The following is a 16539-nucleotide window of genomic DNA, read 5'->3' as shown; positions in this document are numbered from 1 at the left end:
TTTAGTCACAGCTATCTTAGTCTTTTAGACAGGCTGACATCCCATGAATTAGTAATGTTAGATCTAGTCCTTCTCAGCATGACTTCAGTTTGCAACTGCCTGGGCTTCCTTTCTCTCCTGTTAAATCTGCCTTCTTACTTTTTATAGATGGATCCACATGAAAATATTTTGTTGAGCACACTTGAAATTAAAAATGAGATGGCTGCCTCCGAGGCTGTGATGGGGCTTGGGGACCCTAGAAGCACTATGCTGGCCTATGACACTTCAAGCATCCAGTACCGGAAAGCTGGCTTACCCAGACACAGCTTCGGTCGCAACGCCCTGGAGCGACACGTGGCACAGAAGAAAAGTAGGCTACGGAGACGTGCATCTCAACTGAAAATTACCATTCCTGACTTGACTGATGTAAATGCCATAGATCGATGGTCACGCATATTCTTCCCTGTTGTTTTTTCCTTCTTCAATATTGTCTATTGGCTTTACTATGTGAACTAAGAAACAAAGCCACACAGGAAGCAAGAACTGGATTTCTCTTCAAATCGGTTGTACAGCCAAAAGTGGAACTTAGAAAAAAACCTATTCAGGACAAAAAGTTGTTTTAAAACACCTTAGTTGCTGGCCCACTCTATGGTCTGTTTTTATAATGTTTTCATTGTATCTGCTAAATCGTAAATATGTTAAGTTGCAGTATGGACATTTTCCCTTTTCAAAATATAAGTGCATTTTGAGTGTGAAGGCAAATTGAATTTTGACAATCACTTCTGTCTCATGGTCCCTCACTATTTTTTTTTTCTATTTTTTTTTTTAATGGCCATTTGAGTTTAGTGATACAAATTATAGAGTGGCATTTGAGAAACAAGTTCTAGGTTCAACAGCAGTACATACCATTCCCAGGGAAAGTGCATATCAAGACATGCATCTACACTTAAGAGAGTGTATAAGTTTGTTATCATGCTTATGAAGCATATACACTTTACCTTTTAAATGTGTAAACTTGAAAACAAGTAGTGCCTATCATCTTTCCAAGATGATAATGGTCAGAGGTTTCCCAACCATATTCAGGTATTTCCTGTTATTGGAAGAACTAAACCTTTGACCTATAATATTAAGGTTGGGTGTTTGCACAGAAGCTGAAGCAAAAAGCACTAGTTTTGTTTGGATTTTAGAAGAGAGAACATATGCTCATAATCACAATGACTGTAGCTGTGATCAGTAGAGGAATGTAGCAATGGTATAAGAATGCATTGACTCTGAGTGGGTACATACGCTGCTGGTTTTTTGTTGGGGAAAGGAAATAATCTGTCCAAAGTGCCAAAATCGGTTGGCCAAATAATCATTCTGTAGGTGTCTGAAGGGAACCACTGGTGCCCTGCCTTTCTGGGGCAGGGGGAGCTAGAGAGCAATTAGAAAATATGGGGGCAAAGAGAGGAAAAGCTACATATGTGTAAAAGTATATATATATACACACTGTGCAAAATGAATGTTGTCAGTTATAGTACATACCCTAGTCTGCAATGCTCTTGTGGAGTCGTGTGATTTCTTCCAAGTTTGCAATCTTTCCAGTGTTATGCTTGCCCCTGTTATGGTTAACACCTTGCATCCAGTTTGATTGAAGGTATCATAACTCCTCCAGCAGTAATGATCCAAGCGTATGTACTTCAGGACAAAAAAACACTGACAGGGTACTTTCTCAGTCTGGATTAGGCAATACCTTTAAACTTCTTATTTTGTTTTCCTTGATGCAGTGTTTTAAAGGGAAAAAATTGGTAGCCATAGCTTTAAGAGTTCAATTACACTCCTGATTGTTTCCCGCTTTAGGATGATTTCCATTGGAAAAACTAGCAAATTTCAGTTTTGCTTTAGGAAACTTTTTGAAACAGAAGGTTTTGTGTTGGGTTGCTGTTGGTTTTTCTTTTGTTTTCTTTTTTGTTTTGTTTTTTGTTTTGTTTTTTATTCCATAGAACTTTACTCTTATAGGAAAAATAGAATAGACAAAAATAGAACTTTATAGGCAATTGCTATTTAGTCCATTGTGGAACATTTTTCTGTAATTAATTTTTTTGCAAGAACTGTAGAAAAAGTAAAAATTCCTGATAGATTTTACTGGATCAGATCCCCAGTATTGTTTCACACAAAATATTTCATGAAGCAAAAGCCACATCTGTTGTATCTATGCTACCTCTCATTGTGTACAAATTTCTGAAAGAAACTAGAAGTATCTTCCAAATAGCAAAGGATTTTTTTTCAGGTAGATGCTTTTTCTCCATTTGAGGATTCCTTTGGCAAAATACTTTAGGATAGTGCTTAAGACTATTTTTCATAAAGTATTTTCTTGGAATTTTTTGTTCTTGCTTTAAAAGAATGGTTTCCTTAAAAGTTTCTGTGGGATTTTTTTCCCCATTTGACAATGAACGACAGTGATAGGAGGAAAACAGTTCTGGGAACTAATAGGCCAATTTTCTGACTTTATTTTGAGCATATCATATGCTTATTTCTGCTTCAAAAGGGAAAGAATAGTTTTGAGCCTGAAATGGGATTTGCCAGACATACACACAACCTGTTGTTCTCAAGAGAGTTCTGTGTACGTTCACGTAGTGCCTCCAGGTTCAGACACTGCAATATATAGAGACAGACTTTCATCATGCGATTAGCTTTTCAAGTCAAAATGTACTTTTTGCTCACATACTTAATTTCTGACTGCATTTCATGCATAATGCAATAAGCTTTGTAGACGCATTTGTAATATGAAACGTTGGATTTTTCCCCATTTCTAAGACATCAAAATTCAGTATTTCTCTTCAAAGTCTGTTCTTTAAAAATGGTATTAATTATCATAAATAAAAGCAGTCTTATTGTTTTCTTCTATAAAAGCTTTTCTTTCGTTCCACAAATTGCTGCCAACTCCTTTCTTATTTCACAGAAGCACAGTGTGAATACAGGGAGCTCACAGCCTGTTGTTTGTGATTGATATACATCAAATATAAAATCTTACAGAGAATATGTTGACTCTCTGCATCGCTTTACTGCATCAGCTATTATGAAAACCACAGAGACTGAATCCTGGAACTTATTTGAAGTTACAGTACAAGCCATAATGCTCTCTGATGTCGCTATTCAGAGAGTGAAAGAAAATGTCTTGTTTCTGCTCAGGTGTCTCTAGGAAAGATAAATTATCTGGGTGGAAGGAGCACTTTTGCTTTTACTACGTCCTACTGGCTGTTAATGTGATGTACAAAACTGGTGAAAGAGAAGGTTTCTATCATTTTGTACCAAGGCTTAACACTGTGATATAAAAAGATGGGGGCAAGAAAGACTGGTGAGGCACTGTCAAGGGAAGAGTATAACTTGAGCACTTACTCCTCTTCTGAGATACTTGAGTGAAAGTGAGAAATGATGCCAACATCAGGAGATACGGGGTTTGCTACCCTCTAGGTAAACTAGAATAAATTTACTTTTGAATTGACTGAAAATTAATATTCTAGATCTTTTTAATCTTGTTGTTAGTTTCAATAAGCAAATATCAAAGTTAATAATTTAGATAAACCTTGTAATATAATTTTAGTTCCATATTTTATTGTTCTATTAGACATAATAGCCAGCAATTAAGGTGTTTTTCATCTTTGTGAAATTCATGGGCAAATTATGACTATAACATGGCACAGTTTTAATGAAAACTTTGAGATCAATCTGTAAATATATACTGTACATGACTGCTAGTAAGTATGATACACATTTTCAGAACTGAAAATTCATGCAACATATTTCTGTGTTTGCATAAGGAATGTTATGTTTCGTATTGCAGTTTAATGACTGGGAAGAAAGACTCAAGCAATGACATCGTGACCATTTCTTTTCTCATTCCCAGGGGAGGAGGAGTCTTAGACAACAGCATGTGGCTGAGTTCTTCAGAGAGTTTTCACATTCTAACAAAAAGGACATAAAATCTGTAAGGTACAAAAGCACAATGCATAAAGAAAATGAGTGGGGAACAAATCCTATTTATTTCAGATTAATATGCATTAAAATTAAAGCTCAATTAATTTTCACTATAATTATGAGACTATGTTCCCATTCTATACTATAACACAGTACTAAGCATAAGTTTGTAGAGGTTAAACATTATTCAACTGTATGTACGTATAGACATATACCTGCATGTCTATATGGACATATGTTTACATATATACCTATACTGAGTATATATGTGCACATCCATTCATATGTTGGCATATTAAAGGAATAAGCTAATAATAGTTTTGTTTCTACCATCAACCAGTGTATTAATATATTTTTGAGAAAAAAAAAAAAAGATTAATGTATTTAAAAAAACAACTTACTATACAGGGTAACTGGGCATTTCTATATCAGCAGATCAATGCTTATAATTCGTATGGAGCATTGCACCGTTTGACATGACAATAGTACTGTACCTTCTAGCATCTGAAATTAGACTAGTCCTCACATTGCTTGCCTATTTCTTCTCTCTCTTTTTATAACAGCATAATCCACTAGTAAGTTTTCAAAACCAACAAATTCCTTAGGGAACTGAGGAAAAAAAAGGCAAAAATATGACCTATTTCTAGAAAATAATCTAGGGTTGGGATGGCCAGGGTACAATACTATATCAGTAGTGATCATAACATTTTGCTATGTGTACATAGAACATACGGTGTGAGCAACCATAACTTAAGCTGAACGTGTGTAAATATTATCAGATTTCTTAAACATTTTTAACTTCTAATTTGTACTTTATGGTAAGGCAAAAAGCTAATTCTACTTATGGTTTAGGTTGATGTGTCCTAAAATTATGTAAATAATTAAATAAGCTGTAAATGAGCAATCGATAGATACAGTAATTGTTTAGTGACTTTTTTTTTACTAAGTACAATAATTGCAGTGCTCTAGCAGAGTAATTTAAACACCCTTTTGCATAAACAGATTTGGATTCCAGATATGAAAAGGTACAGAAAGTACTGTAGTGTAAAATAGCCATTGCGGCAGTGTTACTGCTAGCACAATTGATTCTTTTGTATGGTTGACCTGTTCAGGCACCAGAAGGTATTAGGTTGGCACTCGGTACTCTGAGTAGCATTGACAAATAAGGCCTGGTTCTCACAATAAGGCACCTTTATGTTGCTCCAGTGAGTGGAGAAGTAAAGGCATCCAGGGTAAGTGAGAATTCAGCTGTCGACAATTTCATTACAGAAAGCCTGCACATGGCGTCTCTCTGTTTCTGAAATCTGTATCTCTTATGGTATCTAGTATTAGACTTATATTTTTCTTTAAAAAAAAATACAAAAAACAAACAACAAACAAGGATGCTTGACTGTCGTTAGATAGCGTAGTTCCCCCAAAGCCAAAGAATCTTCACTCCAGAAATTGTTTAAAAGGGAAATCTAATAAGTCACTGCTTAACACCAAAGGTAAAGCTTAATGAAATGCACTAGGAACTTTGTCTAAATCTTTAAGAAGCAAATGGAATGTTGATCAAAAATACTGCCCTATTCTACTTTGTAAAAATAGTAATAAATATCCATTAATATAAAATTGAAATATATCATCTCTACAAGAATATGCAACACTAACATTTCATAAGTATAAAATTATTTCTTCGTAAGTGCTTTGACAAAAAATGAGACTTAAAAGATGAAAAATCTCACCTCTACTTTCATACTGAGGGTTGTATTTTTTTAATGTTTTTCAGACATGAAATCATCTGTTCCAATTTGATAGCATTTTGTATGTTTTCACTGTTACTGTCATTTGACAGATAAGTCACCAGGCTGTATTGTTCGTGGTCTGTCCTGTTACTTTCAGTTGAAGACAAAAAGAACATTTGAAACATGATTAATTCTTACAAGCTGACTATAATTTGACTTCTATCACGTTTTTATTTGCATGGGTGTTTAAATGGTTCTGTTAGTACTGTCTTTGCACAGTTCTGATTTATTTTTTTTTTACTTAGTACTATTTACTTCATAATGTAGTAATCATCAGCCTTACTAATGACCTTGTAGCCTTTCTTATATGCACATAATGCACATTTTCCAATGGCTAGAAAATGCGAAATACTAGTGGATATCATTGCATCAGATCTTCATGTCTTTCTCAAAAGGACTGCTAACCTCTGGGATATATGAGGTAGTAAAATGATGATTGTAAATGAGTAGCACATAAGAGATATTTTCTTGAATTTAAAATTATTGCAGCCAGTTTCAGCATGTAAATATATAATAATGTTGGCTAGTGTGTAATTCTTGAACTAAAAAAAATATAAATAAAGAAAATGTAAAAGATGTATATGTAGTTGTGTTATGTTGGGCAGGCTCATTTCTCAAAGTTGCAGAAGATTACAGTTCTTATCCAAAGTGAATATCAATGAATTTGGGTCAGAAAGAGACACTAGGAAGCTGGACATTGAGGCATCTGAAGTGGAGATGCAGAGATGCAGCCATAAGCCGAGGTTAGTTTACGTGAGCAGCACTCAGGGGGAGCTGAGTGTCTGGGGAATATAAGCAACATACGGTGAGATGCTCAATTCTAGTCAGTAAGAAGATGAGGAGGGGAACAGCTAAAAATCTCAGAAGTTCTGGAACTCTCTTTCAAAGTCAACACACACGAATCTGTTACTGATGCTAAATTGCTGGTGTCCTTATAGAAATATGGTAGCAGCTGTTTGCAATGGGATGGTATTTCCTTATACAGAAAAAAAATCAAAACAGCCTTAAGTCTGTCTATGTGGACTTAAGATGTAGAAGACAAGTTCCATTTCTTCCTGTTTCTACTTAACATCTAACAGGAGATATCTTTGATAACCAAATTATTGACCCTTTCATGATGGTGGATTTAGCAGATTTTCCTGTAGGAGCATTCCTGTTGCATTTAAAAAAAAAGTCAAGATTAACAGATCAGGAGGAGAGTGCAGTCAAGCATGGTCAGAGAGGCATCTGCATTGCTGTACTCCATCTGCTGACCGGTCTGTGCGAAACCTTATTGGCAGTAGCTGGGACCAGAAGCTGGGTCTCCTTTCATGCTCTGAGGATGTAAAATGTCAACTAATGCAGTTCTGCTCTTCTTCTTTCTGTCCTAGTAGATCTTGAGCATTAAACAGACTTTGGAATTAGTCTTGTTTGTTTGCTCTGCTGAGGGAACCATGTCTATTGTTTTTTCTTGTTTTATGCCAGCCCACCTCTAATAAAAGGGGATTCATAGCTGTGTTTCCAAACCCCAAGTATCACTACATGGGGGAGATGGCAGGGTATGTATTGGTACACTTAGCTGTATATACCCACCGTTTGTGCCACAACATGATTCTTTGGTTGGTCCAACCAGGAGGAGCAGATGGAGAACCAGAAAAGAGAACAAATGGCCATCAGGCAAAAGGCTGCCAAAGGCTAAAGCTGCCAAACCATCATTGTTGTCTGGAAATGCAGACAACAGTTGGTAATTCCTTTTGAAGTTATCCACCTGGCTACTCCCTGTTCGCAGCCCCACAACAGCACTGCTTTAATGATGGATCTGTTCTGTCTCACTTTTCTGTGGACAAAGAGCACTAGTTCTGCAGACAAAGAGCAGAGATGGAAGATGAGAAGACCCGTGAGCCCTGTGGCTGGTACTGAGGTGAGGAGCTGCTGGTTGCAGGATGCTGGATAGAACATGAGAAGTAAAATATTCCAGACTGTTAAGGAAAACTGAAGTGTGACTTCAGGTCTTCACTGTTCAAAATATATCACATTTTCCTCTGAAGCTTTTGAACAGTAGATCCAAGTTCTGAAAAAAGACTAAAATGTCAGCACGGTTGCTTTATTAGAAGTATGTGATGTACTGTCAGCCCCTATTTTCAGAGATTGTTACAAGCTAGAAAGAGAAGTATTTCAACTTAGACTGATTTGTGATTTTAGGGTCTACAGATATTTCTATTTATTGGTAAGTATCGTTTCCAAATCAAAACTGAACAAATTGTGTATCTACCTTTTTGCCTGTCTGTATCTATAAATACGTTTAATGTTATCACATCCTAATAGGTGTTATATCAAATCCACTGGCACAAAAATAAGACTAGTACTGCAGATTATTTGTATAATTTTTTCCCTTTATTCTATTCTGAGCTTTAATACTTCATGACGTGTAATATGGCCTCCCTTCATTAAATTTACTTGACTGCAAAGTGGAACAAAAAAAATTGGCTTCTGTTGGTATATTATACTGTTAAATATATCTGGATAATCTGAAATTAACAAAACATGTCAGAAATTACCTAACATCACAGTTCTCAACTTATAAAAGGAAAATCAATATTTTAAAGAATAAAATTATGCATCTGTCAAATATTGAACAGCTGTGAAAGAATCAAATAATGTGAACTGGCTTCTAACAAGTTGTAACTGTTGTGTATTAAATAAATGTAACATTAACAGCTACATAGCACGTATGTTCACTAATGCAAATTCTTTGGTTATCAAAATTAATGACCAGCATGACATTATTAATTTGTAATGCTTGTTATTCTTGAAAGATATTTGGAGTGACGGATTTATTATGATGTTCCTATGAGTCTAGGCAAGCAATAAATTTAATAAAAAATGATGGTTATGTACAGAAAAGGGGGTTGGGTGTTCAGGTGATGTAAATTGCTTATGAAAATGGAGATAGGCTGGCCTTGACTGAGACTCCGGCCTAAGCAACTTTTTGTCAAAACATCTTTATTTGTTTATGTTTTGTTTTGTTTTAATTTCAGGGCAAAAGTTTTGGATACATCTTATTCTTGGAACAGAAGTATTTTTCACTCTTTCTGACAGGTTGTCAGAGCTGACATAGTGCATTCATTTTGGCACTCTGATGGCTGAGGGCATGCTTCCAGCTGAGACCTCTTGTTACAAACATGTTTAGAAAGAATATAGCCAAGGAAACAACATCTTCCTGAAGTTCTGGATCCTGGATTAACTTAATTAGGTTCCCTTACAAATGCTTGAAAAACTAAATCATGTAAGCTGTGCACATTTTCAATTTCAGTGCTATTTCTTTTTCAAATGGTAGTTGAGTGGAGATATGTGTATATAAGTATGCATACATATAGGTACATATACATGTCTAGGCTTGGTTAATAGTCTAAAGATGATGCTTTCTAAGCCCATGTGAAGTTCATCCGTGGCCTTTGAGATCTCCTTGTTGAATGTTTCCAAAGGTCTTTTCTGAAGAGTCTGACTGATTGTATCAGTTTTTAAGCTTCAACTTTTTGATACAATTTTATGGCATTGTTATGTATGACGGGACTGCAAAGAGAGATCACAGGCAGGCAGAGGAGTACATCATCACACAAAATCCTGCCATGCTCTTTGACAGCAGCAAAAAGGGCAAGATGTGCAGTAACAAACCCACAGCACAAAAGCTAATTTGGTCATAGAAGAATCAGTGCAGTTTCATTATTGATGATGATATTTCCCCTTCCATGTAACGGAAAGTAATTGTTTCTTCAGGTGAGAGGATGTTGACAGGAGAGGAATGTGGATAATAAACAGACTGAAACCTGCATGTCAGGACAGCAAAAGATTTATCTGCAAGGTTTGCAGACAAATTGGATTGTTCTTGCTGTTCTCCTGTATTTTATGTTCTGAAAGATCGAGGGGTTTTTATTGTTGTTGTTGTTGTTACTCACCATCCAGAAGGTATCTCAGTTAGAAATATGTGCCAAACTGACAGGAAGAAAATTCACTGGAAAAAAAGAAAAAAGAGCCCCAGCATGGGTAAATCTTGCCAATACCCTCCCAACCTCCCAAGCAGCAACAAAGTATAATCTGCATTACCTAATTTATTTAACTTCTTAAATCTTCCACTCATAACACACTTTAGAAGGGTTTAAGACTGTAGGAAGGACAAATTTCTTCTTCCCTCATCCTCCCTTAAGTTTAATGTTTTGTTTCTTACACAAGTTCAGAAACCTAGCACGGAGACATTGGCTAACTCCAGTGAATCATACAAGCCTTAATTGGTTTTGGAAGGGTCTACAGATCTCCACAAGAAAGGTTAAACATTATTTATTTGCCTTCATTACTACCCAAAGCGATGTGATTACTGAACAGGTTTGACATTCAAACTAATTAAGAATAAGGAAAAGAGAGGGAAAAATAAAAAAAGCCTTTATATGAGAGCCAAACAAAAATTTACAAAAGCGAAAAACAAAAAAGTAGAAAGGACAGGCAGATGAAAAGTAAAGGATGTTTTCTCACACATGCTGTAAGATTTTAAAGCAAATACAAGCTGCTTTTCTGGCATAGCATGTTTCTCTGTCTTTTAACTGCAGTGTAGCCATCCATCACCTGGTTTCCTATTTCAGATTGCTCACAAGGAAGCTGTATGAGGTAATACCTCCTGGTGCTGATGGAACAAAAGGATGTCCAGCATAAGTCTATACTTCTTCCCTAGGTGTGTGTATTTTACATCTGACAGTGCTCAAAAACAAATATGAAATACTACTCCCTTTACTCTGGTGAGCAGACTCAGGCCCAAAGGATTTCACAAGGTGTTAAGCGCCTTGTTGAAAAAAACAAGCATTTCCATTTACTATGGACACCCTGAAAAATGTTTGAGTGGTTAAAACAATGGAGCAGGGGAAGGGAGGTCTTTCTCCTTTAAATAACTGAGATAAGAAGACAAATCTGTTGGGCTGCAAGTACAAAAGTTTTGCTTAGATTTTGTGATTCTCATGCATATTGCTGAACCGAAAACTACACTGCAGGCAAAATCTGTAAAGTACTGAGAACAAAGTTGGCCTTGCTCATTTGTGCCAGAATGTGTATTGATTATTTAACCATAATGAAATAGAATGATATAGACATTGGAAAATATAAAATGTCACATTGTGATGCCCCTGCACCATTCTTGTTTAGCAGGGATGCAGAATGCTGCTTGCTGTTTCTGTGTGGAGATCTGTCTGTAAAAGAGGATGAGAATTGTGTCCCAGTATTTTTCTAGTTTCAGAGCACACAGTAAGCATGTCTATGTCAGTAATTCATAATGCATAAAGTAATAGATGAGTTTTGATCTTGTTTCATTGGCAAAATGTCTAAATTGGACCTTTCCAGATACTTCTTTGCTTTTTGAAGACATTAAATAATTTTCTTTTATGTACTTTATATCTCCATAGGCAGCTGGACTGCTCAATTGTGACTGCAGGGACAAAACCCAGTGTTCTTTTTACTATTAGAGTCCAGTGCTATAAAAAATATGTATGGAAAAAATATATGCACTGTGAGTATTTACTAATGAAAACATGGTATTTGTTTTATGTGTATATTTTATACTACTGTAAACTCTTGCAATATATTTATATTTAAAGTTGTATAACATATTTATTTAAAGAAATTTTTCAAAAAATAAAATCATATTTTCCACAATGCAGAAGGGATCTTACCATGTTAGTACATTATTTCACACTTTTTTTTTAAGCTATTTTAATATCCTAGTGGAAATTGTTCTCTTGTCTGGGAGATTTCGTTCCTACTTTCAATTAAATATTTTTCATTTCACATGTTGGGGGTTAATCTCCCCCCTGCTCCCCCCGCTTAAAGCTGTCTGAAAAAAAAAAACAAAAATTAAACACATCCGCTCAGCAATCAGCTTACCATTGAAATACTTAGATTTGGCCTGATGAAGAATCAGGATAGTAGGAAAGGACGAGAAAACTCTAGCAATGATTTGACATATTTTTAGACTTTGAAAGCTTGCATGTTTTGTTGATCATACTCCTAAAGTTTCTGATTCATTATATAGAATTCATAATTGATTTAACTGATGTCTCATGTAAAAGCTTAAAATCTGCGCGTGAGATCTGCTGAAGGTACAGCTCTCAGACCCGGTAAAGCGTGAGTAGAGGTTGCCTGCGTGTGATGTCTCTGCAGACTTGGCCTCCTCAGCTCTGCTTGCTGCCACAGGTAGGACCCATGGATATGTGTGTCTATGAAACAGTCAATTACTTTGCACTATGCTTGTTGCGCTCAGGTCGCTTTGGTTTGAGGAATTAAATTACCATAGCTTTTGCATATTGTGAATTTAGAGGGATGCTGTGGGATTTCTAAAGACATTTTTCAGATAGACAGTGAGAGAGTCCTGTCAGGTAGGGATTTGACTCAGATTTGCATCCCATATGGCAGCCCCCTTCTTCTCTCCTTGGAGAGATAAGTGTCCCTCTGCTGTCCTGAAACAGTCGGCTGTTATGTGTCAGAGTGAAGACAACAAACTCCCTGTGGTCACTCATTGAGAATGTGGCACTGCCTCGGTCACTGGTACCTGCTAACAATTTGCAACTAAATGGTCCTACTGTAAGATTTACTGTAGCCCTTTACATCTCAACTGTTGTTAAATTAGATGTTAAGTACCAGACTGATAGTATTGTAATACCTGTGCCTTAACATATCACTGATTGATAACAGAAAAACATGATGTAACAGAAGAACATTTTTACTGTTATTTCGAAGAACCAAGAGGCAGAACAGGAGAGAGTTAAATGAAACTTTCTCCTCAGAGATCCAAGTTAGCAACGTCTTTTATAGTTTCTCAGGTCATCAAAGGCCTATAAGGAATTAGGATATAGAAATGAAGTTTCCAGGCCTTAAAAATAGCAATGGGTTAGCATAATTTTTTTGTTAGTTGTAGAATGCATAGATCTCTGCGCTGAGTGGACATGCCAGATGCACCTGTGTTTTGGAAATGAGCACCTTTAATCTACTTATCCTTTCTTACATTTTTGTGCCCGTTGTTGAGTATCAGCCCTCAGTGGCTATGAACAGAGCAAACAGACACCCACAGTCTACCTGCAAGGACTGTGTGAAATAATGAAGTAACAGATATGTCAAAAATAAAGAGTGCCTTTGTAGACAGCTGGTGCCTAGTTAATTTGCAGCAAAGCTGAGGAAGGCAGTGCCTATGGCCCTGCAGGTATTGCTGGATTTTGTTACTGCACCAATTATGATAAGCATTGCCAGCACAAAAACAGTAAGGCCTTTGCTGTGCACTTGAAGGAAAGGGCTGCTAGTTATTAGTCGACTGGAGAAGTGTACTGTGAGATTTTGTATTTGTTTTCTTTCCTGTAATTTCTTACTCTCTGAAAGACAAAGCAGGGGAGCTTCCATTTTCACATTTTTTTTACTAGCCAGCATCCCCATTGTTTCTATCTGATCTCAGATGTTAGATCCTCAACAGGACGTTCCCATAACACAGATAGACCAACGTAAAGTATTTCATTGGAACCAGCTCCTTTTCTGACTGCTACAGTTTATTATGGTTAGTCCATTATAAATTACATGGTGTCTCCAGGGACCTGTTCTGTACTTGAAATATCACAAGACTGCTGTCATGCATAATGCTGCAGAGAGCTGCTAAATTTATATCCACTGAAAATGTGCTTTATGTTGCAGAGTGACCCACTTTAATGCATAAATGGGTTGCTTTTCCTTTTCTTTTAAGTATTATGCTTTATTTTTTGTTTGTCCACAGTTTTAACTTGCTCAGAAAAGGCCCTTAGAAAATCTGTTATTTGTGCTTGATGTATAGTGTGATTATCATTATTTTATAGAACTTGGACATACTTCCAAGTTCCCCTAGAGACAAAGCATGCAAAGGGCAATTTTGTCTGCCAGCCCATGTAAATTCTATCAGACTACATAAACAGACAACAGTGGCAGATTGGCTCCTGGAGCTTATGGTTTCTTCTGCTCCTGAGCAGTTTGCACAGCAAGTAGACAAGAAAAAAAAGACTGTGAAGTACCAGTTACCCTAACATAGAGATAATGGCAGTTTACTTGTATGTATAGTTTCCAAATGTGCCCTATGAGACAGTTTTAAAAGCACACTTTTCTGTGTGTGTGACAATAAGAATTCTTCAAATTCTAGCCTGTTTTTAACAAAATTTTAAAAGCAAAGCATAACTCTTGATTCCATGTTAAAGTTTCACCTTCTTAGAGGGGAGGCAGAGGGCAGACTTAGGCTTAAAATGCCTTCAGGGTACTATATACTATAAAGTGTTATCTACGAGATGTAAAGCCACAGGATTTTTGCCATAAAACTTTAGTGCATGGTAAGAAAAATATATGGCAAGACTATTATGCTAATAATTAATATGGCTTCCTGACATGGTTAAATAGCTGATAATATACTCCAGTGAGTACACATTTATAAGTGAACATAGGGAAGAAAAGAGGCAAGTAAAAATTGAAAATATTTCTGTTTTGATTTTTTTCTAAATCACCTTAAAGTGGTCAAAAATGGCCACCAGCAGTTATGCTCCTTCCAGGCAAGAAACATCTCCTTGGTCATAAGTGACTCCACACAACCTAGACAGTGGGGCTAGCTGTTCATTTTAAGCCCCTTGCAGCTGAAACACACTTACTATTCTATTCTATTCTGTTCTATTCATTTTTGTCCTGAGAAAATGGCACAGTATCCGTTGATCCTGAAAGCTGTGGAATGGATGTGCAGTGATAATGGACTCTTCTGGGCCATAAGCTCCATTTCCACTGTTGGACAGACAGAGATGGGTGATGCGAGTATGTACTCTTCCTCCTGATGTCTTGGCACCACGTGTTGTACTTAGCTGAATGTTGGTCTCTAATTACGTTACAGTGGTGGCCTTTGCAGGAGTAAACATCAAGCTACCTCAGCTCCTACACCTTCTTCTTCCTTTGGAGTCCTTCTTAAGGAAATAATTCTCTCTTTTTATAACAGGAGAGGTCTGGGGAGTTATTTAAGAAACCCGAGCGAAGGATTCCTCCCTGTCTGTAAACGCTCCTTCTCTTTCACCATTCAAGAGTGCAGAGGAGAATCTGGAATGTCTCAAGGTGTTAACTTGAAACTTCAAACTCAGAGTGGTGTTCTGTTAGTGAATTTGACTGTCAGCTAAAGCTTTCATATTAGCTGCCTTTTCCTGGAGAACCAGATACATGTTTTGGTAAACCTAGCAATGGAATGCGAGAGGGGCAACGAGAAACAGGTGACCAAGAAACTGACCAGCTGTGTATCACATTCCATTCACGTGATACTTCATATAAAAGTATAAAATGATCATGAGGATCTCGCCCCTTCTGCTTATGGTCGACATTAGGAGAGGACCTTGCTAGTCGTCCCTGTGAACTGAGGCCAGTGACAGACTGAATCCAGCTCCAGTTGGCTGCAGGACTTCGGGTGCTGGCTCTGCAGTTGCTGAGACTTTCAAGATTGGTTTTGTATATTTTGTATTATTTTCTCTATTCTTATTAGTAGCATTAATAAACATCTTTAATTTTTCCAACTCTCTTCTCTCTGTTCTTCTTTCCCTCCCGATTGCCTGTCCTGAGTGGAAGGGGGGAGATAGAGGGGCAAAAAGGGGGAGTGGGGGGAGAGGAGGTTAACAATACATCTGCCAGGGTTTTATTGTCACCCCGCAATCTAAACCCTCGACAAGTGGTTATCCTGATATTTTTACAACGTTGTGTGTCAAGTCCCCTAATTTTTTAAATAGATTTAAGTTAGGTGTACCTGTTACCAGCAATGCACAGAAAGAGACGCATTCCAACAGAACTTAAAACATATTTTCAAAATGTAAGATCTAAATAAAGTTTGTTCATCTGAAGACATGAAGGGGTACTAAAATACATGCTAAACCATAATCTGTAACAAATACTTTCATTACTTAAGTGATTTGCAGGGCATTTCTTTCTGTGTTTACATAAAAAAAAATCCTGTTTATATGCAGGTGTTTGCAACTTTCTTTTGGCTTTAGGATGGTGCACTAAGAAGATATACCGAAATGAGACTCAAATAAATATACTATGTAAATATCATGATTCCAAATGAAATTAGTGAAAATGTCAAGAGTCTGGGGCAAAAAGTTTTGAGGATTTCAAATTTGAATGATTCCTTGCAGGCTGTATGAACTCTGGGAGCTAATAAGCTCCTCTTGATCAGCTGGACATCAGGAAAGTTCATGCATAACCTGGAGGTTCGTAAATAATAAAAAAGGTTTTTTTAAGCTGATTTTAATGAAGAACCAGAACTTTCATAGGTTAGATTTTGAATGGAAAAAGGTTAATGCAGACTGTAATTACTGATCTGTGAAGACAACTGGAAATGTAGTACTGTTTTGCTTCCTTGTTTGAGTTACTCCTGGGTAGAAAAATAGTTCAACAATTTCATGAAGATCCTTGTCAGACTCAGAAAAACAAGCATTTCTCTGTTAGACCTGATGATTACATAGGAGGTACTTAAAATAATTCAGAAGAATGCTAAAAAGGGCTCTTTTCAGCCTTCGTAAATATCAGTACTGTAAATGGGGATAAAGATATGAAGCTTGGGTTTAGCAGTGTTCTTTTGCAGTGAGTAATAGTTTTCTACCATTATAAAATGTCAGCTCTGTAGAATAGGGCCTGGGAGACCTTGCAGACAAGCAGCTGAGTGCAGGTCTGCAGTGTGTCCCTGCAACCGGGCCGACTGTCTATTGGGCAGGACTATGGGCAGCAGCCAAAAGACCTTCTCTCTTGACATATGATGGGTACACTTAAATAACACACA

At 36.8% G+C, this 16539-nt stretch overlaps 1 protein-coding gene across 6 annotated transcripts in view; it reads left to right on the top strand.

The window, feature by feature from the left end:
* GABRB2 (gamma-aminobutyric acid type A receptor subunit beta2) overlaps positions 1 to 6296 on the top strand; it is a 148599-nt gene extending 142303 nt beyond the window's left edge. For all 6 annotated transcript variants that reach the window (XM_065030057.1, XM_065030059.1, XM_065030060.1 and 3 more), the window contains one exon: positions 148 to 6296. In XM_065030057.1, coding sequence (XP_064886129.1) covers positions 148 to 495 — 348 coding nt within the window. In that variant the 3' untranslated portion in view covers positions 496 to 6296. The remainder of the gene's footprint in view (positions 1 to 147) is intronic.
* The last annotated feature ends 10243 nt before the right edge of the window (positions 6297 to 16539 follow it).

Source organism: Columba livia, chromosome 14 (genome assembly GCF_036013475.1).
Source record: "Columba livia isolate bColLiv1 breed racing homer chromosome 14, bColLiv1.pat.W.v2, whole genome shotgun sequence".
NCBI lineage: Eukaryota > Metazoa > Chordata > Aves > Columbiformes > Columbidae > Columba > Columba livia.
The sequence above is the reverse complement of the archived record's forward strand: the minus strand, read 5'-3'. Positions and strand labels throughout refer to the sequence as shown.